The sequence below is a fragment of the Sceloporus occidentalis genome, unplaced genomic scaffold (assembly GCF_023333645.1).
Source record: "Sceloporus occidentalis isolate IW3139 unplaced genomic scaffold, rSceOcc1.0.p SCAF_8, whole genome shotgun sequence".
Taxonomy (NCBI): domain Eukaryota; kingdom Metazoa; phylum Chordata; class Lepidosauria; order Squamata; family Phrynosomatidae; genus Sceloporus; species Sceloporus occidentalis.
Genome location: NW_028316988.1, coordinates 30,265,952 through 30,292,290, shown reverse-complemented (window position 1 = coordinate 30,292,290; position 26,339 = coordinate 30,265,952). Strand labels below are relative to the sequence as shown.

General features: G+C 44.6%; 2 protein-coding genes across 5 annotated transcripts in view; one reads left to right on the top strand and one right to left on the bottom strand.

The window, feature by feature from the left end:
- Positions 1-858: 858 nt before the first annotated feature.
- LOC149308497 (armadillo repeat-containing protein 6-like) lies at positions 859-26,267 on the bottom strand. Of its 4 annotated transcripts, XM_089535856.1 has the most exons (9): positions 26,002-26,267; positions 21,057-21,265; positions 15,636-15,785; positions 11,364-11,446; positions 10,322-10,892; positions 9,247-9,392; positions 6,405-6,536; positions 4,504-4,641; positions 859-3,197 (listed from the first exon to the last, which is right to left on the bottom strand). In XM_089535856.1, exons 3-9 carry the CDS (start codon positions 15,754-15,756, stop codon positions 2,985-2,987), a joined length of 1,404 nt encoding a protein of 467 aa, XP_089391982.1. In that variant the 5' UTR covers positions 15,757-15,785; positions 21,057-21,265; positions 26,002-26,267; the 3' UTR covers positions 859-2,984. The 4 variants fall into 4 exon arrangements, with proteins under 4 accessions (XP_089391982.1, XP_089391981.1, XP_089391983.1 ...); XM_089535855.1 differs by lacking the exon at positions 21,057-21,265 and having other exon boundaries at positions 26,002-26,266; XM_089535857.1 differs by lacking the exons at positions 21,057-21,265; positions 26,002-26,267 and adding an exon at positions 20,350-20,370.
- SUGP2 (SURP and G-patch domain containing 2) overlaps positions 26,228-26,339 on the top strand; it is a 31,680-nt gene continuing 31,568 nt past the window's right edge. The window contains exon 1 of the mRNA XM_089535850.1: positions 26,228-26,291. Coding sequence (XP_089391976.1) covers positions 26,275-26,291 — 17 coding nt within the window. The 5' untranslated portion in view covers positions 26,228-26,274. The remainder of the gene's footprint in view (positions 26,292-26,339) is intronic.

Here is a 26,339-nt window from a genome sequence, read left to right as displayed (position 1 = left end):
TGGTTAGCACTGGGGTGGGGAACGTGTGGACTTCCAGATGGGACTGGACTATAACTCCCACTATCCTTCACCATCACCTAGATTGGCTAGTGCTGATGGGATTTGCAGTCCAACGGGATCCAGAAGGCTGCATGATCTGAGAAGTTAAAACAGTTTAAAGTGACTCGAAGGGGGGCATAAGCTGGGCAGCAGTATTTAATCCCACTTTTAAAACCCTGACTGCTATGACACACTGCTATGACTGTCTATGAACGGATGCTTCTGGTTCCAGAAAGGTTTTTCAACCCATTTAATGTCCATAGATTTCCTCCATTGTTGAACTAGATGGCTTTCTTTAATTCTCCTCCTCACAAAATCAAACCCCCTCACTTCTAATTTAGCTGATTCATCAACTGGCAAAAAGCTTAAATTGTTAAAACAAGGTGGATCGCCGCAGCCCCTGGAACAAATATATGTCCATATGTCACTACCAACAGGTGGTTCCCAATTTTTGTACAACCTTTTCCCCATTTCTGGTAGCCTGAAATGCCTCTCCTAAGATTTATTTACTGGTGGTAATCCCTTGGAGAGAACCAGTGGGGTCCAGTGGTTTGAATACTGAACTAGGACTGGGAGAACAAAGTTCGAATCCCTGCTCAGCAATGGAAAGCCACTGGGTAACCCTGGGCAAATTACTCTCAGTTTCATAGGAAGGCAAAGGCAAAACTCCTCTGAAGAAATTAGGGTTTTCAGAATGAAAATCCAGATCCTGCCCTAACGCTTGGAACATTTCAGAAAGTGTTGTTTGTTAATTTAAACCTGGCTCTCAAAAAATTGCTCCAAAATGGAATGCAACTCCCTGAAAGAAGTTCGCCATACTTGGCTTACAATGTCTTTAATAGAACTGCACACCTGTTTTTCGTTCATTACAAGTCCGTCTCCAAACATCACACCCAGAAAAGATAACCACACTGGTACCTGAATCTTAGTTTGACATTAATAGCTGGACATCCTTCTCCTCCACGGAGAAGGGTGGGTTAAAAAACAGAGCATGCCATGTGCTAATACTCCAGAAGATAGCATCTGAATTCAAAATAACCATAAGAGATTAGAAAGCTGAGCCAAAACTAACAAAATGAATTTCAACAGGGATAGATAATGGAAGTCAAGAGTAGTGGGTGTTTTCTAAGGCTTAAAGCAATTTAGCTCCAAAAAGACTGGTTGCCTTGTATACTTTCAGAACAATCCTCAATGTTAAGAAATGGTGGGAGAGCCAGTATGGTTTAGTGGTTCAAGCACAGACTAGGGCTCTGGGAGACTAAGATTCGAATTCCCTCTCAGCCATGGAAACCCATGGATGACCATGAGCAAATCCCACTCTCTCTCAGAGCAAACCTCCTCTGAACATATACTGCCAAGAAAACCATGATAGAGTCCCCACAAGTTGGAAATGACTTGAAGGCGCACAACAACACCAACTAGGGATGATGGAAGTTTCACTGGAAGCACACCATGAAGCCACGCAGTCCTCTTTCACTACTGTAGCTCCTTTGCAGCTGACAGCACAGGTCTGTCCTAAACCATGGGCCATGCTAGTTGTGGCAGATAGGGTTTGGAGTCCAAGAACAAGGGGTGGTGGTCTTTGCTTTCACTGTCTTGGGCTAGGAAGTGGAGGTGACCATCTTACACCTCTTCTGATGGACTTGAAATAGATACAGAGTAAAAACTGGAGAAGGCGTTACTGGTTGTGTAGAAGAGGGAATTTCTGTTGCTTGTTCCCTGGTTGCACAACAAGCAACACTTGCTGAATTTCCCTCTTCTACACAACCATTAAGGGGAAAGGAGCCCTTTCCATAGCACCTTAAAGTTATACGGGGCTCTAACCCCCTGCCATACAGGAATCCACAGCTAAAGCACTCCTGAAAGATGTCCTTCCAACCTCTGCTTAAAGATGTCCAAAAATGCCTCTCCTTCATTCTTCAAGGCAGTCTGTTCCACTATCAAATTGCTGTTCCAGTTTGTAGTCAGGCAATCTTAATGGCCATGGTTGTGGGACAACAGTCACAAGACCAAAGAGAGGGGCAGGGGTTCATGCATAAAAACAACCCAGAGACATGCAGTTTCTTTTAAATGACATGATAACACAAGGGAACATCTGAAGAACAGCAAAGAGTGAAAAGGGGCCAGCGGGCACAAGAGCAAACACTATTAACAGTAAGCAGGATTAGTTGCCACAGGAGCAGAGGCCTAGCGCTGGCAAGAAAACTTTTCATGGGAACATGAGTGCCATGGGAGGCCCATTAATTTCTTTCAGGATTGCCAGAGTGCGAACTGGAGAGGTCTTCTGTACCTTTAATGATTGTGTAGAAGAGGGACCTAAAAGGTATAGGAACCCTCTCCAATTTTAATTGTGGAAACCCTAAACTCTTTCCGAGACCCCACCAACACACATTTTTTGCGGAGTAACTGAAATAAAGTCGTACACAGCTTTTACAATGTATGGCACGCATGGGTCTACCAGGGCAACAACGGTACTCCTACCATACCCTGTTTGGCAACCAGGGCCTGTTCAAAGAACCTACAAGGACTCACAGCACAAACAAGGACGACTTGAGCGCGGTGGTTCTCAAACTCTAGCCCTCCTCCAGGTATTTTTGACTTCAGCTACAGAAGCCTCGGCAACCTTGGCTGATGTTCAGGGAGCTGTAGTCCGAGACACCTAAAAACTGGAATTTGGGAACCACTGCTTTAGCCTGTAAGCAAAGTGCAAGAGACTATAAATTATGGTGAAGGAGAGAGCTTGGGCTTTGGCTATACAGCAAAGCAACCGTGTCTGCATAACAAGTCAGTCATATGTCTTTCCAGGAGGCGGGAGGCCATTCAGAACACACTCTTTCCTACTTTTAGACTGTTTGGTGTGGATATATTCTGATCCATGCTTCCCACAACCACCCACCCACCCTGGAAGTCTACAGGCACTGCCAACTTGACTGTTCTGATGTCCTTTAACGTGCCAGGCCTCCCTTCTGGCCCGTCCATAGTTCCTGAAGTTCCACCTTGCAGCCAAGGTCCCTCAAGGCAGCTTTGGCCACATCATCACAGTCCCGGTGAGCCGCCTGGGCCTCCGTGATCAAGTTCTCAGCTCCCATCTCCAAGATGAGTTGGGAAAAATCCTGGGTGTGGGCCACAAGGTTACGGATCAGCATGCAAGCCTGTTTCTGGATGGAAGGAGAAGGAAAGAGAACAACAATTAGGTTGTGAAAAAGCATGCTATTCACTTCTGTTTTGTTGAAGCAAGTCTTAGATGGGCTTTTACAACTAGGCTGCCAGATTAAAAACTGGAGACAGCACCTGATTGTGTAAGAGAGGGAATTTCAACCAGTATCACTTGTTACTTGGTTACATGGTAAGCAACCCCTGGTGAAATTCCCTCTTCTGCACAAGCATTAAAGGTATAGGAGCCCACTACAGTTTTCACTCTGGTGATTCTATTTAAAACAGTGGTGGGTAAAATGTGACTACAATTTTTGTAGCTTTGAACTCCTCTTTCCCTAGTCTGTCTTTTTTATTTTTCAGAACTGAAAAAAAGGCTGAATCACAAAGAACAGTTAGTCACCTTTTCATCAGATTGCAGGATTCTCAAGTGTTGCTTAACATCAAAAAAATACCCCCTTTAAAAAAACCCAAAGTGGATGTCAGATCATTTTCTGTTTTTTGTTCATCTCCTTTTTTTATTCTGGGCTGCCTGTGCAGTCCCCTGAGGGTCCCACTGCAGTGGCCCATTTGTGATCATGGTGTTTCCCCTGCCAGGTAAGTATGGCCCATTCATGCTTTTACAGTTGGCCCCTAGTATCCATGGGAGTTCCATTCCGGACTCCACCACCACCCCGTGGATGAAAAAAACTGCAGGACATCAAGCCCCGTGGTTTTCAATAGCTGCGGATGCACGGCCTCTCTAACACAGCCACATGCACATTATCTCATTAGGGTCAACGGGGCTTGCCATCCACGAATGCTTAAATCCATGAATGGCAAGCCTGAGGTTGGGGAGGGTGGGCTGTAGTTAGACCACAAACAGACTGCTACTGTTTTCTCATGGAACTGTCTAGCATAAGAGGGGTGGGTCGTTTTTTTTACTGTGCAAACTGCACTGCTAAAAGCTGCTCTCAACCCAATTTCAGACATCTGGCACAAGGGAATCGCTTCAGGTCTGTGCTAGCTGCCGTTTGCAGCAGCCTGTTAATCTGGGGAGAGGCAAAAGAGGTGAAAAATAAAGACACAATGAGAAAGCAAAAGTAAAAGAAAGAAAATGCATCCATTTTGTCTAATGTCTGACTTTCCATGCAGTAGGTGTAACCACACTAAAGGCCCTGCCATAAATGACCAGAGTGGACCTTAGGGATAAGGGTTGTCCCCAAAAGGACCTTGACATCTTTTCCATTAGAAGTCACTTTGGTGCTTAGAGGTAATGGAGAAGAAGAGGACAGCACTGCCATTTCTTGACAGCAAAAGATATCGCGGTACCTGCACGCCGACCTCCCTGGGGTGAGTCTTCATGGCCTGGAGTGCTGCCAAGGCCCCACCACCTTCCATGATGACCCGACAGTTTTCTGGCTTACGCAAGGCCAGCATGCACAACGCTGCACAACTCTGCTCACACACCTAGGAGGGAAAAGGGACACCATGAGGAAAGGAGCTGGGACGGGGAGTTGGGAGTCAGAAGCAATTTCAGGTGGAATCGGAGTCAGAGTTAGTAGAAATGTACAGATTCCAGCTTAAAATTAAAAGCTTATATTACATGCCTAGTGAGTTGCATATTTTACTTTCATAAGAATTAAGGAAAGTTTGCCTGTCCAGAAATTGCACTCAAACAAATACATTTTATGTTCCATCTGTCTAAGTTGCTAAATGATTCACACGGTGGTGATGAAATGCTTGTGTTACAATTTTATGACAGTAAATTTGTAATTACTAATCGAAATACGTTAATAATAATTTAAATGATTACCAATATTAATATTAATACATTTGCAATTTATGAAGTAGTCAGAGTCAGACAGTAAAAAAATAGAAGAACTGAAATTTTGGCGCAACTGCTTCCTAGTACTGGAATGTAGGATACAGGTGCTTTCGCTAGAGGATAGCAAAAATCCTTTGAACAGAAAAATATGGATACCGCATCTCTTATGCCTGGCATCCTCCCCAGATATATCTTGGACCACAATCTCCATCTCCCTCACACACCAGCCAGCTGGCTCTGGTTATGTTCTTCTTGTACAAAGCTTCATAATAAATCATTTTCACCATCCAGTGGTGGCTTCCTGTCAGCTTGGCTGGTGAATCCACTGGGAGGTTGGGTAATGCAAAGTGCTGGTTAAGACCTATAAAGCTCTGTGTGGCTCAGGTCCAGGATATCTCTGAGAAAAGAGCAGAAGTTGAGCTGTGTTTGGGGTTCATCCTTGACTATTTGACAGTGTTTCCTGTGCGGGGAAGTTGTTTGTTTTGGGCAGTGTACTTTCCCTGTACACATAGTTAAAGGGATAGGGTTTCATAGAGTCACTGACTTGCTTAGGAAGAGAGTTAACAACTACTAGCTCTACAGAGAATCATAGAACTGGATGAGACATTAAGGGCCATCCAGTCGCCGTTCTGCCATAAAGGAATATCAAAAGACCCACAACAGCTGCCCATCCAGCCTCTGTTTAAAAACTTACAGAAAAAGGAGACTGCACCTCCAAGGCAGCAGCATCTTCCAGTGTCCATCAGCTCTTGCTCTCAGGAAATTTCCTAATGCCGAGATGAAATCTCTTTTCCTGTAGTTTGAATCTATTTCTCTGGGTCCTATTCTCCATCTTCAGTATGATATCCCTTCAAATATAACTTGGTCTTTGGAACTCAGTCTCTAAGAGCAAGCGATATACACCTTACAGTGCATGCAGTCAGATCAGTAAGAGCTATTACAGTCTGAAAGAGGAGCAGGGAAGAAAACCCTGCAGGGATAGAGAACAAGGATCTGTCATTGTCTGCTGCAATGTCTGTGCCATGTTTGTCTTCTTGCCAGAAAACCTCAGACTACAAGTGCAAACTAGTGGTCCTCCTGGAGGAGAAGGTCAGTGCACTGTAGCTACACACCAAGACTCTGTAGACAAATGCATACTGGCGACCCTCCTGGAGGAGATAGTCAGTACACTGCAGCTACACACTTGAGACTCATTAGACGAGAAGACATCCTGGACAGAAAAGAGGGGAAACTGATCCTACAGAACTAACAGGAGTAAACTGTCAATGAAAACAAAGAGGGCTGTAGCACTGAGGTGGCACCCTGGAGGGCAGTCATTGTCAGGAGCAGATAGTGCATAAAGGATTCAGAACCACTCCAGCTAAGCCATCACTTTGTGTGACCCTGTCCCCATCTCATGATGTACCTGAGGGCTTCCAAGATGGCGGCTCATGGCCAGCACAATGAGGTCAGTCCCACCAGCATTGACAATGGCGTCTTTCACATCATCGTTGCCCGCAATGGCCCGGATGGCACTCAGAACCTGCTTCACTAAGTCCTGAAATCCACAATTTAAAGGTAATTACAAAGACATCCTCAGGCGCTCCATAATTTCAAAGCAAACCTTTAAATTAACGTTTTCCTTTGTTATCTTTTGGCAACAATCTTACCCTTAAGAGATGGCTGCTGACATTGAGACATTTAAATATATCAGATACTTCAGATATAGGGCAGGGTATAAATATTTTACAAAATAATACATATTTCCACGAGGAATTATTTTAAAAGTTGTCCCTCCATTTTCTCAGACTTCGAATCCGCATCTCTCACCCGTTCGCGGGCAGCAAACGGAGGGGGTCAAAATGGGTCAGAGTCATTCTGATTGTGAGCAACAAGCAACAAAGTCTTTCCAAAATAATGCTAATAGGTGAGCTTTTTGAAAGAGGGTGTTAGGGTTTTTTCCAATTAAGGGCTGCAGATGTAAGAAAACAACTAAGATTCTGCTGCCTTTCAAAACTGAAAATTGGAACTGATGAACAAATAGTCTGAGCAAATAGTTAGCCCATTATTTCAAAATTGCACACTTATCCATATTCAAGAAGACTTTAAAGAACATAGAGCTGCTACCAAACTGATTGGCACAAGAGGGGAATTGGATAAATTCAGGGAGTTTGCTACTGGTATCCTGTGTCAGAGGCAGTTACTGATGAATGAGAGACTTGAAGGTGCAGTTGCATTTCTGCATCTCAGGAAGCTGGTTGGCAATTCTATGTGAAAAGAATTTTGCACTCAGTTTGCTCTAGCTTCAGGGCTCTTCACCTCCTATTGATGTGAGCAACTAAAGGTGTGCAATCACATCCAAATGATAGGAAATCAGGTTCAACCCAGTACCAAGCAGATGGTAATAGACCTCTTCTCTGCCTGAGATCTTGGACAGCCACTGCCAGTCAGAGTAGAGAATATTGGGTCAGATGCAGATTCATAAAATCATAGAATTGGAAGAGACCCCAAGGGCCATTCAGTCCAACCTTCCCTCTCCTGTAAGAAAACACAATCAAAGCATGCCCAACAGATGGCCATCCAGCCATCTGTTTAGAAGCCTCCAAAGAAGGAGACTCCAAATTCTAAGGCTATCTATTATTTAACTGCTGAACAGCTCTTACTGTTTGGAAGTTCTTCCTAATGTTTAGGTGGAATCTCCTTTCCAGAAGTTTGATCTTCCCTCGATCTAGACACTACACTCCTATTGATGCGGCCTAGGATTGCATTGGCTTTTCTAGCTGCAGCATCACATTGCTGATTCATGTTCAGTTTGTGGTCCACTAACACTCTTAGGCCTGTTACAGACTGCCAAAATAAAGCTGCTTCAGGTCTCTTTGGAGGTATGCTGTTTAAATGATGCATGCACCCTAAGAATCCGGAAGCTGCACCAAAGCTGCACTCCAGTGCTTAGGAATGGAGTGTGGCTTTGGCGCGACCTCCGGACTCTTAGGACCCATGCATCATTTAAACAGCATACCTCCAAAGAGACCCGAAGCAGCTTTATTTTGGCAGTCTGTAACAGGCCCTAGATACTTTTCTCATGTACTATTGTCAATCCAGGTGTCCCTCATACTATGTCTATGCATTTCATTTTTATGTAGTATCCTACATCCTACATTTCTCCCTGTTGAAATTCATTTTTTTAGTTTTGGCCGTTTTTGAATCTGTTAAGGTCATTTTGAATTCTGATCCTGTTCTCTGAGGTATTAGCTACGCCTCCAAATTTGGGGTTATCTGCAAATTTGATAAGCAGGCCCTCTATTCTTTCATCCAAGTCATTGATTAGCTTACAGTTGTAAACCGCTTAGACAGTTAGTTCAGTATGAAATGGTAGATAAATGACGCTGTTTGTTTGTTTGATAAAGATGTTGAATAGCACTGGGACAAGGACCTGTGGCATCCCATTGGTTACTTCTCTCCAAGATGAAAAACTATTGCAGAGCACCCTTTGCATTTGGCCAGTCAACTACTTACAAATCTACCTAACAGTTGCATTGTCTAGCCCATGTTACTAGCTTATTTGCAAGAATAAGAGAAGTAATATAGTATATAGTTTTAGTAAAAGATGGAAACCTAGCTGAACCAGCTTTTTATCTGGAACAATAAGGACTAGAAATTAGATAGTACGTGGGAAGTTCAATGTTCAGAGCATCCAGAATGCCCTACACTTACTCCTTGGTGTCTCAAGTAGGAAAGGGTTTGGAGATGTTAGGCCTATGGTGAAGAAGGTCCAATGTAGCCCTTTGGATCCTGACTTACCCTACAACCCTGTCATCTTTCAATATTTTTTTTGGCCAAAAACATGTTTTTCAGTGAAAGAAGGCAGAGCAAAAGTTAAAATGCTCCGCAAAGTGGTCTTACTTCAGATGCCCACCCCAAAACAGCACCCCCCGCCATAGACCTAGTAGGCACTACTACTCATGGGGTATCATTTCCAATCATCCAAAATTTGGGATGGTTCACTGGAACTCTAGAGTGCACTCAGACAGGACTGGATGTGGACCTTTATGCTCTGAAGTGTGACTCTCCAACAGAGAAGGGACTTCTCCATCACCTGCTACTTGGTCCTTCTAGGTCCGTGGTGGACCTAGAAGGACCAACTAGCAGGTGATGGAGAAGACTCTTCTCTGTTGGAGAGTCCAGGAACCTGCTCTCATTGCACATAGAAGAGATCAGGTTAAATTTACAAAATAAATCTGACCTGGTGTTATGTATGTTCCTAATACCTGGTGATCGATGCAGTCAGCCAAGAGCGCTACAATGAAGTTTAGGCCTCCAAGGTCCACAATATCCTGGCAAAACTCATTCTGGACAGACAGGCGAGCCAGAGTGGCACAGACCTCACTCAGAACGCTGCAGTCATCAGTGAAGGCTGAGGGACAGAGAAAGAGAGAGATTGAGAGGAGGAAAAAAGAAATAGATGGTTTAACAGATGGTAGAAGGGCTTTTTGTTGGGCACTGTTAACCTTTTAGCCACACTTTGTTTTAGTTTGTTGTAACACTAACTAAAACTAACTTGTTTCCTGGATTGGGAGAAGCATGGGTTATAAATCAAACAAACAAACTTCAAACAAACCCATTCTCTGTAAATCAGGGTGGGCATCAAGTGGGTATCACCCTGCCAAAAACGTTTTCGCCCAAAGCTTTGTTCTTCAATTTAAAAAAAACCCAACAACCACTAGTTGAACCAAAACAGCACTCATTTTCTAGCAGCCTTTTAGTGTGCAATTACTTTCAGGATGGCTTCTTTTGGCAAGGAAGAATTTTGCATAGCTTGTAATGATTTTATACTCTATATAACCTATTTGTTTAAATGTAATTATTTTAATTGTGTTTGAAATAGGAACGCTGGTTCTTACCTGCTATATGTCCATTTCCTAATTAGGCCCAGGCAGGCCTTTTTGGAAAGTGCTTACCTTCTGATGGTAAAAAAGGGCTTATCCTAAACCTAAAATGGCCCTGGAATGCCCCCAAACATGGTGAGAATGCCCCCATGTCCCCCAGAGGGTATGAGGGGGAGTTCTCTTTTTTTTTTTTTTTTTTTTGCTAGAATGGATGTGGTTGGGTTGTCTAATGCTACCTGCAGCCTTCCACATTTGCCCTACCCTTGGTTTAAAAGGTGGCTGAAGTGCCAAATTCTCTCTTTCTTTCCTCTAAAATGGCACCTGCGACATGATGCTGCAGCCATCTGGGCTCCAGAGTGTGGCCACTCATGCTGTAAATGGAAAAGAGTCTTCCTGCCTTACTAAGGTAGAAATGCTTTCACAAAGAAGTGAATAGGGAAGCGAGAACACTTTTTACCTTTGGCAGCTTCTATCAGGATCCTCAGGCCGTTGTGCTCCACCACAATCATCTTGGCATGGTCATGGGCATGGCCAAAGGGCACTCGGATGTCATCGTCAAAGGTCATGATGCGGAGGCCCAAGCAGGCCTCGCGGACCACGTCGGCCCGGTCGCCATGACGGACAATTGCTCCGGTCAGAAGTGAGAGGATGCCACTTTTCACCAGGTCCTGCCGGTTTTGCTCGTGCTTGAGGCAGGCATGCCGAATGCAACGGACCCCGGCCAGGGTCAGATCAGGATCATTGTGGCTCTCCTGGAGTACCCGCAGCACCAGCTCTTGCCCAGAGGCATCGAAGAGGTCTGGCTGGCCATCTAGGAGCACTGAGAGGGCATGGAGGGCCTTAAGCAGGGAGCAGCGGTCCTCAGAGGCCAAGCGGCAGGCAGCCAGCATTGCAGGGTAGGCGCCTTTCTGCCCTGCCAGGTAACGGATCGCCAGCTCCTTTCGGCACTGTTTGGCGAAACTGACCAGCAGCTGATCCATCTTTCCCGAGTCAGCATCAATAACAGCTTTCTGGAGGCAGTCCAGAGTCTAGGGAAAGGGTAGAAAAAAACAAGGATGAGTGCAGGAACCCTGGTTCTGGTTCCTTCTCCTTGCCGTGAAAATCTGCTTTAAGTTTGCCGGGATGTGGGGTACCCCTCTCTCTCCACCTTCTTTCTATTGGAAATATTTTAATGAATTAATATACTGCTTTACCCCCAACATAGAATCCAAGGTGGTGTACATTTTAAAAGCACAAACAGAATGAATAAACTGTTAATACAGAAGGTAAAAGACAATTAAAGGACTTAAAAACAGGAATTCAAGGGAAGTCTGACCAAAGCAGAATAAATGGTACTATTACTTTGCTCGATCAAGACACTATACTCCTGTTGTCGCGGCTAAGAATCACATTGACTTCTTTAGCTGCTGTATCACACTGTTGGCTCATATTTAGCTTTTGGTCTATTAAGATCCTTTTCAAAAGTACCACTTTCATCTTTTTCTCGATGGCACCCTTACCTGTAAAATGGCATGTTTCTGTTCTGGACCATTCTCAGTGGTGGGGTTTGGTGCTACCTTTACTATGCTGCTCAAATCTACCCCTGGGGGGAAAAAAAAGAGAGAGAGAAACTCAGGAGCTTCATATTCAGTGTCTCCAGCTTAAACCTCCTTTGCTCACCCCCTCCACCCATATATATCCCTTATGAGTACTGGTTTGGCCTAACTGGTGGTGGTGGTAAAGGCTGGACTTGTTAGTGGAGTTCACAACAAGAGGAAAGAGACCTGGAGCTGGAGAGGGTCAGCCCTTTTTCACCTGGAATAAGAATACGGGATTTCCAGTTCTGCCTTTACAAGAGAACAAAAGAGTAAATTCTTTGTAGAGTAATTTCTATACAGTGGAACCTCGCCTTACGCAGGGATCCATTTCGCGCCCCCTCCGCATAAGGCAAATTCCGCCTTGTGCGTGCGGCGGCACGGGAGGCCATAGGCGTGCACCCCATTCATCTGAATAGGACACACCACCCCTTGCGCCCCCGCACATATGATCAAATCGTGTATAGCACGCCCGCGTATAACATGGGCACACTGTATTACATTTGCTTCCGTTTTGTATTTCTGTATTTAGGGTTTTAAGATTTGCACCCAAATGTTGCAAGACAATTGAGCAGCACAGGCAGAACGGGCCTGAGGACTGGCACTGCATTGGGTGCACAGAACTTTTGGAGTACTGCATGTGTCAAATTTAATATATAACTTGCATGGTTTAAAATATATACTGGGACTTAAGTTGGTGGTTGTATTTGCAGTAGTCAATTATAGCTGACCCCACAGACCCAGAAACAGGTACACAAACACAGTGTCAGTGCACTGTAGTGGTAGTTTTAACTTATGTTTTAATATTAGTATTATTTAATTGTTTTTTACAAACTTTTGTAACTGATGTTTTAGTTTTGTCTTTTTAAATTATTGCAAACCACCTTGAATCCCATTTTGGGAGAAAGGCAGGATATAAATCCCATAAATAAATAAAATAAATAAAATAAAATAAAATCCAGCTTTGTGTTCCTATGTGGGCTAGACAAGGTAACTGTTACATGGATTTGTAACTGGTTGACCGGCCGAACGCAAAGGGTGCTCAACAATGGCTCCTTTTCATCCTGGAGAGAAGTGACCAGTGGGGTCCCACAGGGCTCTGTCCTGGGCCCAGTGCTATTCAACATCTTTATCAATGACCTGGATGACAGAATTGGAAGCATACTTATCAGATTTGCAGATGACACCAAATTAGGGGGAATAGCTAATGCCCCAGAAGACAGGATCAACATACACAAGGCAGTTTAGTGGAAATCACCCACAATCACGCATACATAGCAGTTTAGTGGAAAGAATTGTGTGTGTGTATCTGTGTACAATGGAAAGAATTATTTGTATATATGTATATGTGTCTGTACTCACACATACACATGGCATTTAAGTGTCTATGTCTATATGTCTATACACACACACACACACACGGAAGTTAAGTGGAAAGAATATATATGTGTGTGTGTGTGTGTGTGTGTGCGCGCACACACACACACACCCAAAGGGTGCTCAACAATGGCTCCTTTTCATCCTGGAGAGAAGTGACCAGTGGGGTCCCACAGGGCTCTGTCCTGGGCCCAGTGTTATTCAACATCTTTATCAATGACCTGGATGACAGAATTGAGAGCATACTTATCAAATTTGCAGATGACACCAAATTAGGGAGAATAGCTAATACCCCAGACGACAGGATCAAGATTCAAAATGACCTGAATAGACTAGAAAGCTGGGCCAAAGCTAACAAAATGAAATTCAACACAGAGAAATGTAAGGTATTGCACTTAGGGCGGAAAAATAAAATGCACAGATATAGGATGGGTGACACCTGGCTGAATGAAACTACGTGTGAAAGGGATCTAGGAGTCCAAGTAGACCACAAGTTGAACATGAGTGAATAGTGTGATGCGGCAGCTAAAAAGGCCAATGCTATTTTAGGCTGCATCAATAGAAGTATAGTGTCTAGATCAAGAGAAGTAATAGTGCCACTGTATTCTGCTTTGGTCAGGCCCCACCTAGAATATTGTGTCCAGTTCTGGGCGCCACAATTCAAAAAGGACATTGAGAAACTGGAGCGTGTCCAAAGGAGGGCGACAAAAATGGTGAAGGGTCTGGAAACCATGCCCTATGAGGAACGACTTAGGGAGCTGGGGATGTTTAGCCTGGAGAAAAGAAGGTTAAGAGGTGATATGATAGCCCTGTTTAAATATTTGAAAGGATGTCATATTGAGGAGGGAGCAAGCTTGTTTTCTGCTGCTCCAGAGAACAGGACCCGGAACAATGGATGCAAGCTACAGGAAAAGAGATTCCACTTGAACATTAGGAGGAACTTCCTGACAGTAAGGGCTGTTCGACAGTGGAATGCACTCCCTCGGAAGGTGATAGAGTCTCCTTCCTTGGAGGTCTTTAAACAGAGGCTGGATGGCCATCTGTCAGGGATGCTTTGATTTGGATTTCCTGCATGGCAGGGGGTTGGACTGGATGGCCCTAGTGGTCTCTTCCAACTCTACGATTCTATGATTCTACTCAGTGACATAACTCATTGAGAAGCCTTGGGCCAAGTCCACACATTTAGCCTGACCTGCTTTTCAGGGATGTTGTAAACGTAAAGTAGAAGCAGAGTTAAGATATGGTGCCTTCAGCATCACTGGAGGAAAGGCAAGGGATAATGCCATTAACAGGAAGAACAAAATAATTGTGGAACAGAGAACGTGGTATTACACAACCATCTTGGAGACAGCCCCATCTGGAGCTCTTAGCTCCTTGTTTTCTTTCTAGCTACCTTCCTTGTCCCACACTACGGTCTTCAATCCAATGTTTAACAAACCAAAAGAGACCACCACAAATACAGAAACACCACAAATGTTATGGACTATAGTAGTGATCAATAATGAAAATACTATTTACAACCAACGTAAATAAATGAGAATGAATGCAAAAAAAATTTCATTATTAATTGCTACTGTATTCCATAACATTTTTGGTGGGTTTCTTCCCATATCTTTTGAGGTTTCTATGTTTATGGTCGAGACCTTTCCCTTCTATATTGCAGGATTCCAATGGGCCAAGGATTTGGAAAACAACTAATGTGAGAAGTAACACCAGGAAAGTGGTCCAAACTCTGACCAGGGTCACAATCCTATCTATGTACATATCATCTTTTATCAAGAGAGAACCAGTGTGGTTTGAGCATTGGAATACAACTCTGGAGAACAGGGTTTGAAACCCCACTCAGCCATGGAAGTCCACTGGGGGACCTTGGGCAAGTCACACCATCTCAGCCTCAGAGGAAGGCAAAGCAAACCCTCTTGGAACAAAATCTGCCAAGAAAACTCCATGATAGGGTCACTTTAGGGCCACCATAAGTCAGAAATGACTTGAAGGCACACATCATCATCATCATCATCATCATCATCATCATCATGCCAACCTAAAGAATCAGAACATTCACTGAACTGTGGAGCCTTTTTAAACTGGGCCTCTGGCTACTAATATGTTTTTAAAAAAGGACACCTTTTAATCCTACAAAAGAGCCAGCATGGTGAAGTGGTTTTTTGAGGGCTGGACTCAAAGTCTGGGAAATCAGGATTCAAATGACTGCTTTGCCATGGAAATCCCTTGCATGAGATTTGTGACAGTCTCTCTCTCTCTCTCAGACTGGCCTAGTTCACAGTACTGACATAAGGATAAAAAGCGGTGGAAGGAAAACCTTATATGAGCCACTCTGTGTTTCTTAGAGGAAGGTTGAAATAGAATAGGGGGAAAAAAGAAAGAAAGAGAAGCAAACCAAGCTTTTAGGATAAGGGTAAGGAAGACATGTTCCAGCATTGCAGGGAGTTGGATCAGATGGCCTTTGTAGTCCCATCCAACTTGATAAAGATTTTATGATTCATATATTCTATGTGGCCATATCGTCTCCAACTGCCAAATCTCTGACCCTGAAGGATTTCTAAAAGATTAAGAGCCTTTAGGGCTGAAGAGCGGAGTATAAATACCATAAATAAATAAAATTTATTATGGAATTTTAATAATAAGCTTGTGAAGCCTTATATAATTTTCTACAATGGTAGCCTTCTGTGACCTCAGTCCCTCATAGAACAGTTCCACTGAATCAGTAACAATTTAGAAAATCAAAACGTATGTACATTCTATTGATTACAGATGGATTTAGGGAGAGATGAATTAAAAGTCCCATTCAGCAGGTCATACCTTGAGATTCAAATTGCTGGACGGCTTCAGTTACAGCCTCTTCGGGATCCATGCCAAACTCCATCATATTCTCCTGAACCACTTCATTGAATGTCTCCTGAGTAATCCTTTTGGTTGCCATTTTGACTTGGCTCTGACGGGCTTCCTAACCTGCAAACAAAAAACAATTTAAGTATAGTCGCCATGTCTGTCTTAAAACATAGGCCAGCTTAGCACAGTCAGTAAAATGTGTGCATAGGCAGGTAAAGGGCAACAAGTCAGGAAGCTTTCTCTTGGTCTTTGATACAAACTGGGGATCATTCAAAGGCAAGCAGATCTAGGAAGGAGAAACCGAAATACTCTCCCGAGGGAAACTTCCAGTTGCTGTAGGACCAGGGCTCACCTTCCACTCTGCTTTGTATCCACTTTCTGAATAGAATCAAGGCTAGACTAACGGTTGCTCATCATGTCTCCATAAGTATCATATCACCTCGCTGTAGGACTAGCCCCTTTTGCTAAGATTTCACTCTTAATGTCTGAGCAGGAAAATATGTTGTGTGTCTGTTTGAAAGACAAGCTGTGAGCAATTGTGGTTGGTAGTTAATGCACAGCACTCAATAACATCACCAGGGGCCATCTCAGGTTGGGCCTGGGACGATCCTGAACTGTCAGTCCCATCAGAGAGCAACATAAACTGCATCCACACTGCAAAAATAATCCAGTTTGACACTGTTTTAAGTGGCCTGGCTCAATGCTATGAAATTCTGGGAATTGTAGCTTGTGGTGGTCCCAGAGTGGAGCAGTGTCAAACCGGATTATTTTTACAGCACGGATGCAACCATAGTTTATATCCAGTTATAAGCAGCTTGGAGCAAAGAATAAGGACAGAATGAGCAAAGAATGAGTCTTTGTTTTAGGCTATGCAGTTAAAAGGAGATTCTGTGCAAAGCACAAACGCTAGACAAAAATGACATTTTTCTCAGGTATGAAACTGTTATGGCAGAGAAAACAAGGAATATATATATAAAACAAGCTGTGCTAGCAGAAAAACAAGGCACAGGCACTAGGAAGTCCATTTTCCCAGCCTCAGAAGGCAGTGAACAATGGTGTTGTTTGGGCCAGACCTTGGCATGAAACCCAGATTAGACACTCCCCCACACAGCAGCTAACCTATAACAATATGCAGGAAATCACAATCAAAGCATGCCCAACAATATGAAAAGGAATCTTGTAGCACCCTGAGACCACTAAAAGAAAGAGATTGGCAGCATGAACCTTCATGGCCTTGAGCCCAACTCATCATATGCATACCTAGTTACAATGGGTCTTCCAAACCAGGCAACAGCTGAATGGCAAGCCCATCAGCAGGCATTCTTATTTAAAATGTAAACTATCTAGCCAAGGTAAGAGGTAATTGTGATTTTTGTGGCAGACTCTTCAGGGCTGTGCAGGATGTCTGAATGGGATCTGAAGCAACCCCTTAGCAGAAAAACCTGATTATATTGTTTTAAAACACACCTGGAGGAAGGGGAGATTCTCTCCCCATGGAGAGGAGTCTGTTTGTCTGTTTGTTTGTTTTTATATAATTTTTCTTAACCCCCTGTATTAGTGAGAACCATCTCATGGAAGAAACTGTATTTTTTAGTTTCTTCCCTTTAACAGACATCTCTCCTATGAAGGAAGGGAAGGCAAGGCAAGGGGAGCCACCTCTCCTGAGGCTAGCTGACTGAGGTTCCCTGTGTTTTATAACGGGAACATAACCCTTTTGCCAATAAAGTGGAACTTGGTTGGTCACCTTAATCCAATATATCTATCATCTCATATGAGATGTTTTTACCAAAGATCCTCAATGCATGTAAGCGTTAGAGGTCTGCTGAGTGACCAGAGGCCTTCTCCTTGCTTGTTAGCCTGTTTATTAGCATTTAAATGAATCTGTATTGTTAAAGCTTTTGCTCTTAATGAGAAGTGCTATGGCTGAATAACAGTTTGCACAAAGGAGGTAGAACCATGTGATCATCTTATGTCTTAGGCTGTTCCAGCTAAGGCAAAAAGGCTCTGGCCCTAATGGAGACAGAGATGGATGCCCATGAGGAAGGAAGAAAAATCATCATGTTGGCTTATGACTAGCCCCTTCCCTTGTTGAATTAGTTTCCAGGTATCTTCTCTGGCCTGGAAAAAGGAGAGTGGGTGAGCAGAAACAGCACAACTCAAACTTCATGGGTTAACAGTAATAAAATGTACACCAGAAAAAGTTAACCAGTATCCCTTGTAAATCGGAGCCCACAAACCTGTTGCTATGGGGGGGCTCGCCCCTCCTTTATTTGCCCCATCAAGGAGGGCTGCCTGGGCAGTAGCTTCTTCCAGGCACTGAGGAAACTGCTCCTGGATTAGCAGTGACTGAAGACCATGGCTAATCATGGGTAGATAGCTGCATATGGCCTGTAGTGTAGCCCTGATATTCACAGGGCATTTTGTTTTATTTATGTTTAAAAACAGCCCCAACTTCAAGATGGGGTTTAGAAGCTTAGCCCTTTTAATCTCAGGCAGGCTTTATAGTAACCTGGCTGCATTATAGAAGATGGCTTGGTCCTCAGCTCCCTTCCAACTTGCATAAGTAGCTGGGAAGGGAAGAGGGGCTGCTGTAAGACATGGCTCTACATTTACCTGAGGCATGTCTGTGTGCTGACAAGGATAATCTCTGATGGAAAGGAGAGGCCCGCTGCCATAGTTTGGGGCAGCCAAACACAATTGGGAATGAAGGGAACTCTCCACCCATGTTATCCACAAGTGGCTTTCCCCTTTTTATTGTAATTTTTGGGAAGGGAACACAGGAGGATTTGTATCCATGTGCTCTCTCATAGAATTCTTGGGTTGGAAGAGACCCAAAGGGCCATCCAGTCCAACCCCATTCTGCCCTGCAGGAACTCTCAATCAAAGCATACCCGATAAGATGGCCCTCCAGCCCCTGTTTAGAAGTGGGTGGCAGAGGCCATGCTCTCTCTGGGGAGGACATGAGGCCATTTTGTGCTTTTTTGTGGGATGCTCTGTGGCAGCCAAAAAGACCTTTTTAGAGTTGGAAGCTTCAGTTCCTGCTGGTCCAAGTCCAGCTTCATTTACAGCCATGCGGCTGTACCACATAGAGGAGGAGTCCTCTGCCTCCTTACACACCATCTCATTATAAGAATTCAAAAGGAAAGTGCAGGAGCCCTGGCAACACCACCATGTGTTTCCCAGTCTGCAAAAGGATCCCCCACACCTATGGGGTCCTGGGTGCCATTGGGGCCAGAGATGGGAAGGAAGGGGGAAACCAAGGGTTTATGCCCCCATCTGCCCTCCTGGCAGAGTCCCAAACCTTATGCTAGGCATAGTGCCTGCAATGGCCATGGCAGAGGCCTCATGGCAATGCCTGCCCCGAGAGAGGGCATTAGATCTGGCAAAGGTTATTTGGTGGCTGGAGAGAGAGGGCCCCTGGTACTCACCCTTCTCCTGTGTCTTCTGGCTGGCTTGCCTCTCTGACCTTGGCCCTGTTTCAGGCTGTGCAGAGGTGATGCAGAGAAAACCCTTGCCATGGCTTTTGGCTGGCCTGTCTCCTGTACTCTGGCCCCGAATGGACTGAGCAGCAATGTTGAGAAGGGAAGTTTCCATAACTTCCAGCCAGTTTCCTCACTGATCCCTGGCCTTAAACAGGCTGGGCAGAGGTGATGCAGAGAAATCCTTTGTCATGGCTTTGGCTGGCCTGTCCTCTGAACTCTGGCTGGGCAGAGATGCTGAGGAGGGAAATTTCCATGACTTCTGGCCAGTTTCCTCACTGATCCCTGGCCTTAAACAGGCTGGGCAGAGGTGATGTGGAGAAACAGAGACATGGAGGTGAAACCCCTCACCATCTGTTCCCACGGCTCCCATGTGCTGCAATGCTGTTTGCAGAAATCTCTTGTGCTCCCACCATGAGAGGGGGCAGCTTGGAGGAGAGGGAGAGTCATTGGCAAAGCCAAGACCTTTCTCCAATCCTGGGAGCCCTTGCCATGTTAAGTTCTTCTTCATGCTCCCAAGGCAGCAAGAGAAACGAAGAGAATAAAAGGACTGGAGTGGCAGTAGTGAAGAAGCTGCAGAGCAACAGCAAACCCATCCCAATGGGTCTCCCTCTGAAGCCAGCTCCCTCTGTTGAGCTGGCAGACCCTGAGCTAGGGAAGCCTGAGCTAAGGATGACCCTTAGCCAGTGCTCTTGGGGTCCTCTGCCATAGCCACCACCAAAGAAGGGGGGAAGGCAGGATAGAGGAGAAGAAGGGAAGGTCAAGAGAACTCTCAAACCGCTTTCGAGAAAGGAAAAACCTTGCTGGCTCGAAGAGACACATCCTGCTAGGAGCATAGGCAGGAACAAGACTGGGGCTCAGGGGGGCTAGCTCCTCCCTATATAGGGACAGGTCTTTTGTTTATTGTCCCTGCCTACAGGAGCAAATAGGAGGAGCTAAACCAGATTACAGGAGGACAGGACCCTCTCTGCTGGGAAATGACCCAGACATTTCTTTGAAGGTTTGCAGCAAAGACCGGCTGTCACCCATTTGGATCTCAAAACCCATTCCCATCCCCCTGGGCACCCAGACTTTTAAACCATGGGTTCTTACTTAACCAATCACCCAGAAGGGGGAAAGTGCTAATACAGATTTCAATCCAGGTTCTGATTTTCCCAATTGATATCCTGCCTGAAAAAGGAACCAACATAAAAGCCTAAGCCAACCTGACAAGTCTTCACAGTACACTGAAAAATATAAGCTCCTTGTCATCCGGTCCCTCAGATGTTTTTGGGGCAGCAGAATATACATCTTGCATAATGAAGGATTTCTTTATGACTGCAAAGACATCAGGGACAAAGGTTTATGTGTCAGAAGGAGCTGCTTCTATCTGATTAAAGTTATCAGTGCTATTCAACATCTTTATCAATGATTTGGATGAATAAAAAATGAAATGCATAGGATATGGGATACATGGTTTAATAAGATGACATGTGAAAGGGATCTAGGAGTCTTACTAGACCACAAGTTGAACATGAGTCAACAGGGTGATGCAGCAGCTAAAAAAGCCAATGCGATTCTATGCTGCATCAATAAAAATATAGTCTAGATCAAGGGAAGTAATAGCACCACTCTATTCTGTTTGGTCAGGCCTCACCTGGAAAACTGTGTCTAGTTCTGGGCTCCACAGTTCAAAAAGGATGTTGGCAAGCTGAAGCATCCAGAGAAGGATGACCAAAATCTTGAAGGGTCTGGAAACCATGCCTTAGGGAGCTGTATATGTTTAGCCTGGAGATGGTTAAGAGGTGATATGATAGCCCTGTTTAAATATCTGAAACAACATCATGTTGACGATGAAGCAAGCTTGTTTTTGTAGCTCCAGAGAACAGGACACAGAGTAATGGATTCAAACTACAGAGAAAAGAGATTTCACCTCAACATTAGGGAGGATGTCTTAAGAGCTGTTTGACAGTGGAAGACGCTTGCTCAGAGACTGGTGGAGTCTCCTTCTTTGGAGGTCTTTAAACAGAGGCTTGATGTCCATTTGACGGGGTACCTGGAACTATTACATGGCAGAGGGTTGGACTGGATGGCCCTTGAGGTCCCTTCCAACTCTGTGAAGTTGATCAAGAATACTCTTATCTGAATCATAAAGAAATAACAAGAGACAAGCTTAATTAATACCGACATCTCTGTGTTATCACCAGTATTATCTGTGTATTTAACATTTGTTCCAGTGAACTCAAGCCCATATTCTTCATCCTCTCCCCAATTTCGCTTTACAACAATCCTATGAGACAGAAAAGGCAGAAAGAGAAGACATGGAACAGGGGAGAATTTATATGCTTAGGATGCACAGTGACCTTCATGTCTTAGTGGGAACTTGAACCCAGATCCCACAAGTCCAGAGCATCAACCACTATGCTAATCCCAGCAAACATAATTTTTTAAACCACCACTGTTAATAACATGTGACAAGGAGTATTTGTGGCACCTTGAAGACTAATACATTTATTTTAGCATGAGCTTCAGTGGATTACAATCCACTTGTGATATGCAGAGCCTAATACTGCAGGACAATTATCACTCCACAACAGTAACTTTTATGTCAGGGAAAGCATTTTCCCACTTATTCTGCCACGTCAGATTTCCGTACTAAATGCCCATGTGGCATTTAGCAAAAGGGTAGAGCTGACAGAAGACTCCTTATATCACACTGGGAGATGAGTGAAGTGAACAAACGCCTCGGATGCCACGGCTGATGTTCTGAGGCTGTGCAGTGATGCTGCCAAGAGTAGACAATACAGAGTTTGTGTCAGGGTTTGTGCTTTCTGCATTTCATTTCGTAGTCTTTTCAGGTGCCACATGGTTATTGGTTGGTTGTGCTGCGACAGGCAACAACCACTCCTCCCCTCCTGAAATGCTTATATAAGAACTAGGCAAACCAAAGAGCTCATGAAGAATCGAGAGCAGACATTATTAGTAAGATGCACTGCTTCTCATGTGTGTGTATGGATACATACATATCTATATCTATCAGTATGTCATGGTTCTGAAGGCATTATCGTCACTACTGACCCACAAAAATGGTTGAAAGTGACATAACATTACATCATTCAGATGTCTTTTTCCCCTGTGTATTTACTCCTAAAAGCAATCCAGCATTTTCAAATATTAAATGTCATGTGGAACAGCACTGTTTTGGCTGTCCATAGGAAGGTTGAAAGGGATGGTGCCAGCCTTTCCTCCTTGGGTTGGGATTTCCACAGCTGATGCAGCTAGACAGAAAGGCCTGTTACCTGTATCCACCAACCTAACTTCACAAGTGTTGAGACACACACAACAGACCTATTGCTTGTATCATGATGCGAACGCTGTGCATTATACATAAATATACACGATAAGGCCTCCTCTAAAGATCTCAAATAAAACTTTCTGGCAGGCTCAGTAAAATGGACAGACCATTATAAAAAGAGTACATATATGCCAAGAACTTGGGCAAGGCAGATTTTTTTCCTGGTCCCCCAATAAAGAGCGGCTTCATACCTCCTGAAACATTTCATTTGAAGGCTGAGGCACCTTCTAGGACATATCTGGGGAAAGAGCAGTGAAAATTGGGGTGCCTTACATCGCATTTATGGTAAGTCTAAACTCAAGTGTTTATTGTTAATAAAACACTTACAGTTGGCCCTCCACATTTGTGGCTTGGACTTTTGTGGATTTGATTATTTGTGAATTTGATTCCTATGTTCTCTAGGAATCTCTAGGTCCTCCAGAGCAACTCTGCCAGAAACTGACTATAGAGTTGCAATGGAGAACCTAGACGTTCCTAGAGAAAACACTTCCCTAGGCATTCATAGGTCCTCCAGCATGAGTCTATGATCCACATCCGGCAGATGTTGACCATAGAGTTGCACTGGAGGACCTGAAGACTCCTAGAGAGGTGTTCTCTTAGGTAATTTGCAGTTTTCCCACATCCACGGGGGCCCTTCACCCCTAATCCCAGCAAATGTGGAGGGACCACTGCACATGGGTTTCATTCATTCAGTGAATCTACTCGGGTTGAGTCTAACAACTGGATTTTGTCCTTAATTGTTGGTCCCATTTAAAGCTGCCTGTCGACAAACCTTCTTGGCGTAGCTTAAAACACAACCTTTAAAATACAACAAAATAGACAAGGGTTACTATAGACAACCTAACATTTTTCTAATATTCCTTCCAGCCTGTGTGGTGGCTTCTGGATTTCAAAAATGCTTCTGGATTTCGAAAGGCTGAAGAAATGGTTGCTGTTTTGTTCCAGAACGATTCCACTCCTAACTATGCACACTGGGTATGTTAAACAGCACTTTAACTCAATGAGACAACCTGAGCATCCATAAAGCATGGTTATTCACAAGTAGGCGTTTCTAAGCAGTAATGCAGTCTTAGTGAACCTATGGCCCTTTATAACATTGGCCCCATACAGACAGGCCAAAATAAAGCTGCTTTGGGTCACTTTGGAGGTATGCTGTTTCAGTGATGCATGCGTCCTAAGAGTCCGGAAGGTGTGCCAAATCTGTGTTCTAGTCCTTAGGACTGGACCATGGCTTTGGCATGGCTTCCAGCCTCTTAGGACACATGCATCATTGAAACAGCATACCTCCAAAGTGACCCAAAGCAGCTTTATTTTGGCTTCTGTGTATGGGGCCTTTGTTGTTGTGTGCCTTCAAGCTGTTTCTGACTTACAGCGGCCCTAATGCAAATGTATCAGAGTGTTCTTGGCAAGTTTCTTCAGAGCGGATTTGCCATGGCCAACCTCTGAGGCTGAGAGTGTGTGACTTACCCAAGGTCACCCAGTGGGTTTCCATGGCCAAGCCGGGATTCGAACTCTGGTCTCCCAGTGTCCCAGTCTAAACCATTATCCCACTCTGGCCCTATATCTTGTTAGACCCCAATGTCCCTCAGCCCCATACAACCGGGCCAACAGTGGGGTGCAGAGGAAGTATAGTCCAGCCCAATCTGAAGGAAAATATGTTCACCGCCTCTGGTCTAGCCTCTCTGAATTAATTTTGCATTTAATAAACGCTCATCCCTCCAGGAGCCCTGGTGGCGCAGTGGTTAAATGCCTGTACTGCAGCCATTCACTCGAAACCACAAGGTTGCGAGTTCAAGACCAGCAAAAGGGCCCAAGCTCGACTCAGGCTTGCATCCTTCCGAGGTCGCTAAAATGAGTACCCAGACTGTTGGGGCAAATTAGCTTACTTGCTAATTAGCTTACTTGCTGTTCACCGCTATGATCTTTGGAATAGCGGTATATAAATAAAACAAATTATTATTATTATTATTATTTGTGGCTTTGGTTATTCACAGATTTCATTAATATGTTCCCAGTCATTGTGTGACTGTTATCTGGCTGTTATTTGTTAATATCTAGGTCCTCCAGTGCAACTCTATGGTCAATTTTGACTATAGGTTGCTTCAAAAGACCTAGAGATGATTCCTAGAGAGGATACTCTACTAGGCCTTTGTAGGTCCTCCAGTGCATCTCTATGGTCAATGTGACTTGGATGTTGACCATAGAGTTGCCCTGGAGGATCTAGAGATTCCTAGAGAGAACACTCTACTAGGCCTTTGTAGCTCCTCCAGTGCAACTCTATGGTCAATGTGACTTGGATGTTGACCACAGAGTTGCCCTGGAGGATCTAGAGATTCCTAGAGAGAACACTCTACTAGGCCTTTGTAGCTCCTCCAGTGCAACTCTATGGTCAATGTGACTTGGATGTTGACCACAGAGTTGCCCTGGAGGATCTAGAGATTCCTAGAGAGAACACTCTACTAGGCCTTTGTAGCTCCTCCAGTGCAACTCTATGGTCAATGTGACTTGGATGTTGACCACAGAGTTGCCCTGGAGGATCTAGAGATTCCTAGAGAGAACACTCTACTAGGCCTTTGTAGCTCCTCCAGTGCAACTCTATGGTCAATGTGACTTGGATGTTGACCACAGAGTTGCCCTGGAGGATCTAGAGATTCCTAGAGAGAACACTCTACTAGGCCTTTGTAGCTCCTCCAGTGCAACTCTATGGTCAATGTGACTTGGATGTTGACCACAGAGTTGCCCTGGAGGATCTAGAGATTCCTAGAGAGAACACTCTACTAGGCCTTTGTAGCTCCTCCAGTGCAACTCTATGGTCAATGTGACTTGGATGTTGACCACAGAGTTGCCCTGGAGGACCTAGAGATTCCTAGAGAGGCGTCATCTCAGGTAAAAACATGGTGTTTTTATTATTTGCGGTTCTTCCATATTCAGGGGGGTCTTGTGCCCCTAAACCCTGGCGAATGTGGAGGAACAACTGTATTTCCTGCCCTTCGAAAAGAGAGACTTCAACCCACTATTTGGGAGTTTTGTTTAAGCCCTACGAAGGAGACTGATGCTGATAAAGAACCACCCAGTTTTGTAGCCAGCCTTCTTCCATGGCGCTGCCCTCGATCCAGAACGAACCCAGAGAGGCCCCTGGGACCTTATCATGATCAAAGCAAACTGCGTCGTGGAAAGAGACTGCCTCCAGATCTTACATCAAAGGTCCATCTCTGTCGTTTTGAGTTAATGGAGACCAGAAGACCCGGAAGAAAGCATTCAGGGTAAGAGGACATCATTCCCAGAGGAAGAAGAACTAAGAGGCTGCTTTGACTGCCCTGGATCAGGGCTAGGGAATCCTGGGAATTGTAGTTCTCTGTGACAGAGAAGGCTATATGTCTCACAGAACTACAGTTCCCAGAGTCCCATAGCCTTGAGCCAGGGTAGTTAAAGCGGTGCCAAACTGGGTTATGTCTCCAGTGTGGATGCAACCTTACTCTTTATTTACCCGGCATCCTTTTTTTCTTTCCGTTGCGCGACTTACCTCTTCTGTCCCTCGCCGCTCCCGCCAAGAAAACGGAGGACTCCGCAAAATGCGTATCGGCGGTAACAACAACGGCTACATCCCACTAGTTTTGGCCGCGCGCACGCACCGTACTGCCGGCATCACGTGACACGAGGGGAGCGCGGCCACCAATTGCAACGCCTGCCGAGCGCCACAAAGAGGTTTGAACGGCGCATGCGCGCTTGGCGGACGCGCGTGCGCATTTCGCACCATTGTCTTCACCAATGTGAGAAAAGCTTCTCTTTTTTACGCATGCGCAAAGGAAATAGGTGAGAGGCGCGCTGGAGAACGCTAGAGTGGGGGAGACACTATTATTG

Bases quoted from the DNA above. Each gene is read 5' to 3' on its own strand.
- LOC149308497 (XM_089535856.1), bottom strand. From the start codon at position 15,756: ATGGCAACCAAAAGGATTACTCAGGAGACATTCAATGAAGTGGTTCAG. The intron at 4,642-6,404 runs GTACATCATGAG...TTTCCCTCCTAG, and splicing joins GCCATCTTGGAAGCCCTCAG to GTGTGTGAGCAGAGTTGTGC. The intron at 3,198-4,503 runs GTACCGCGATAT...CCTTCCATCCAG, and splicing joins CCAGGGAGGTCGGCGTGCAG to AAACAGGCTTGCATGCTGAT.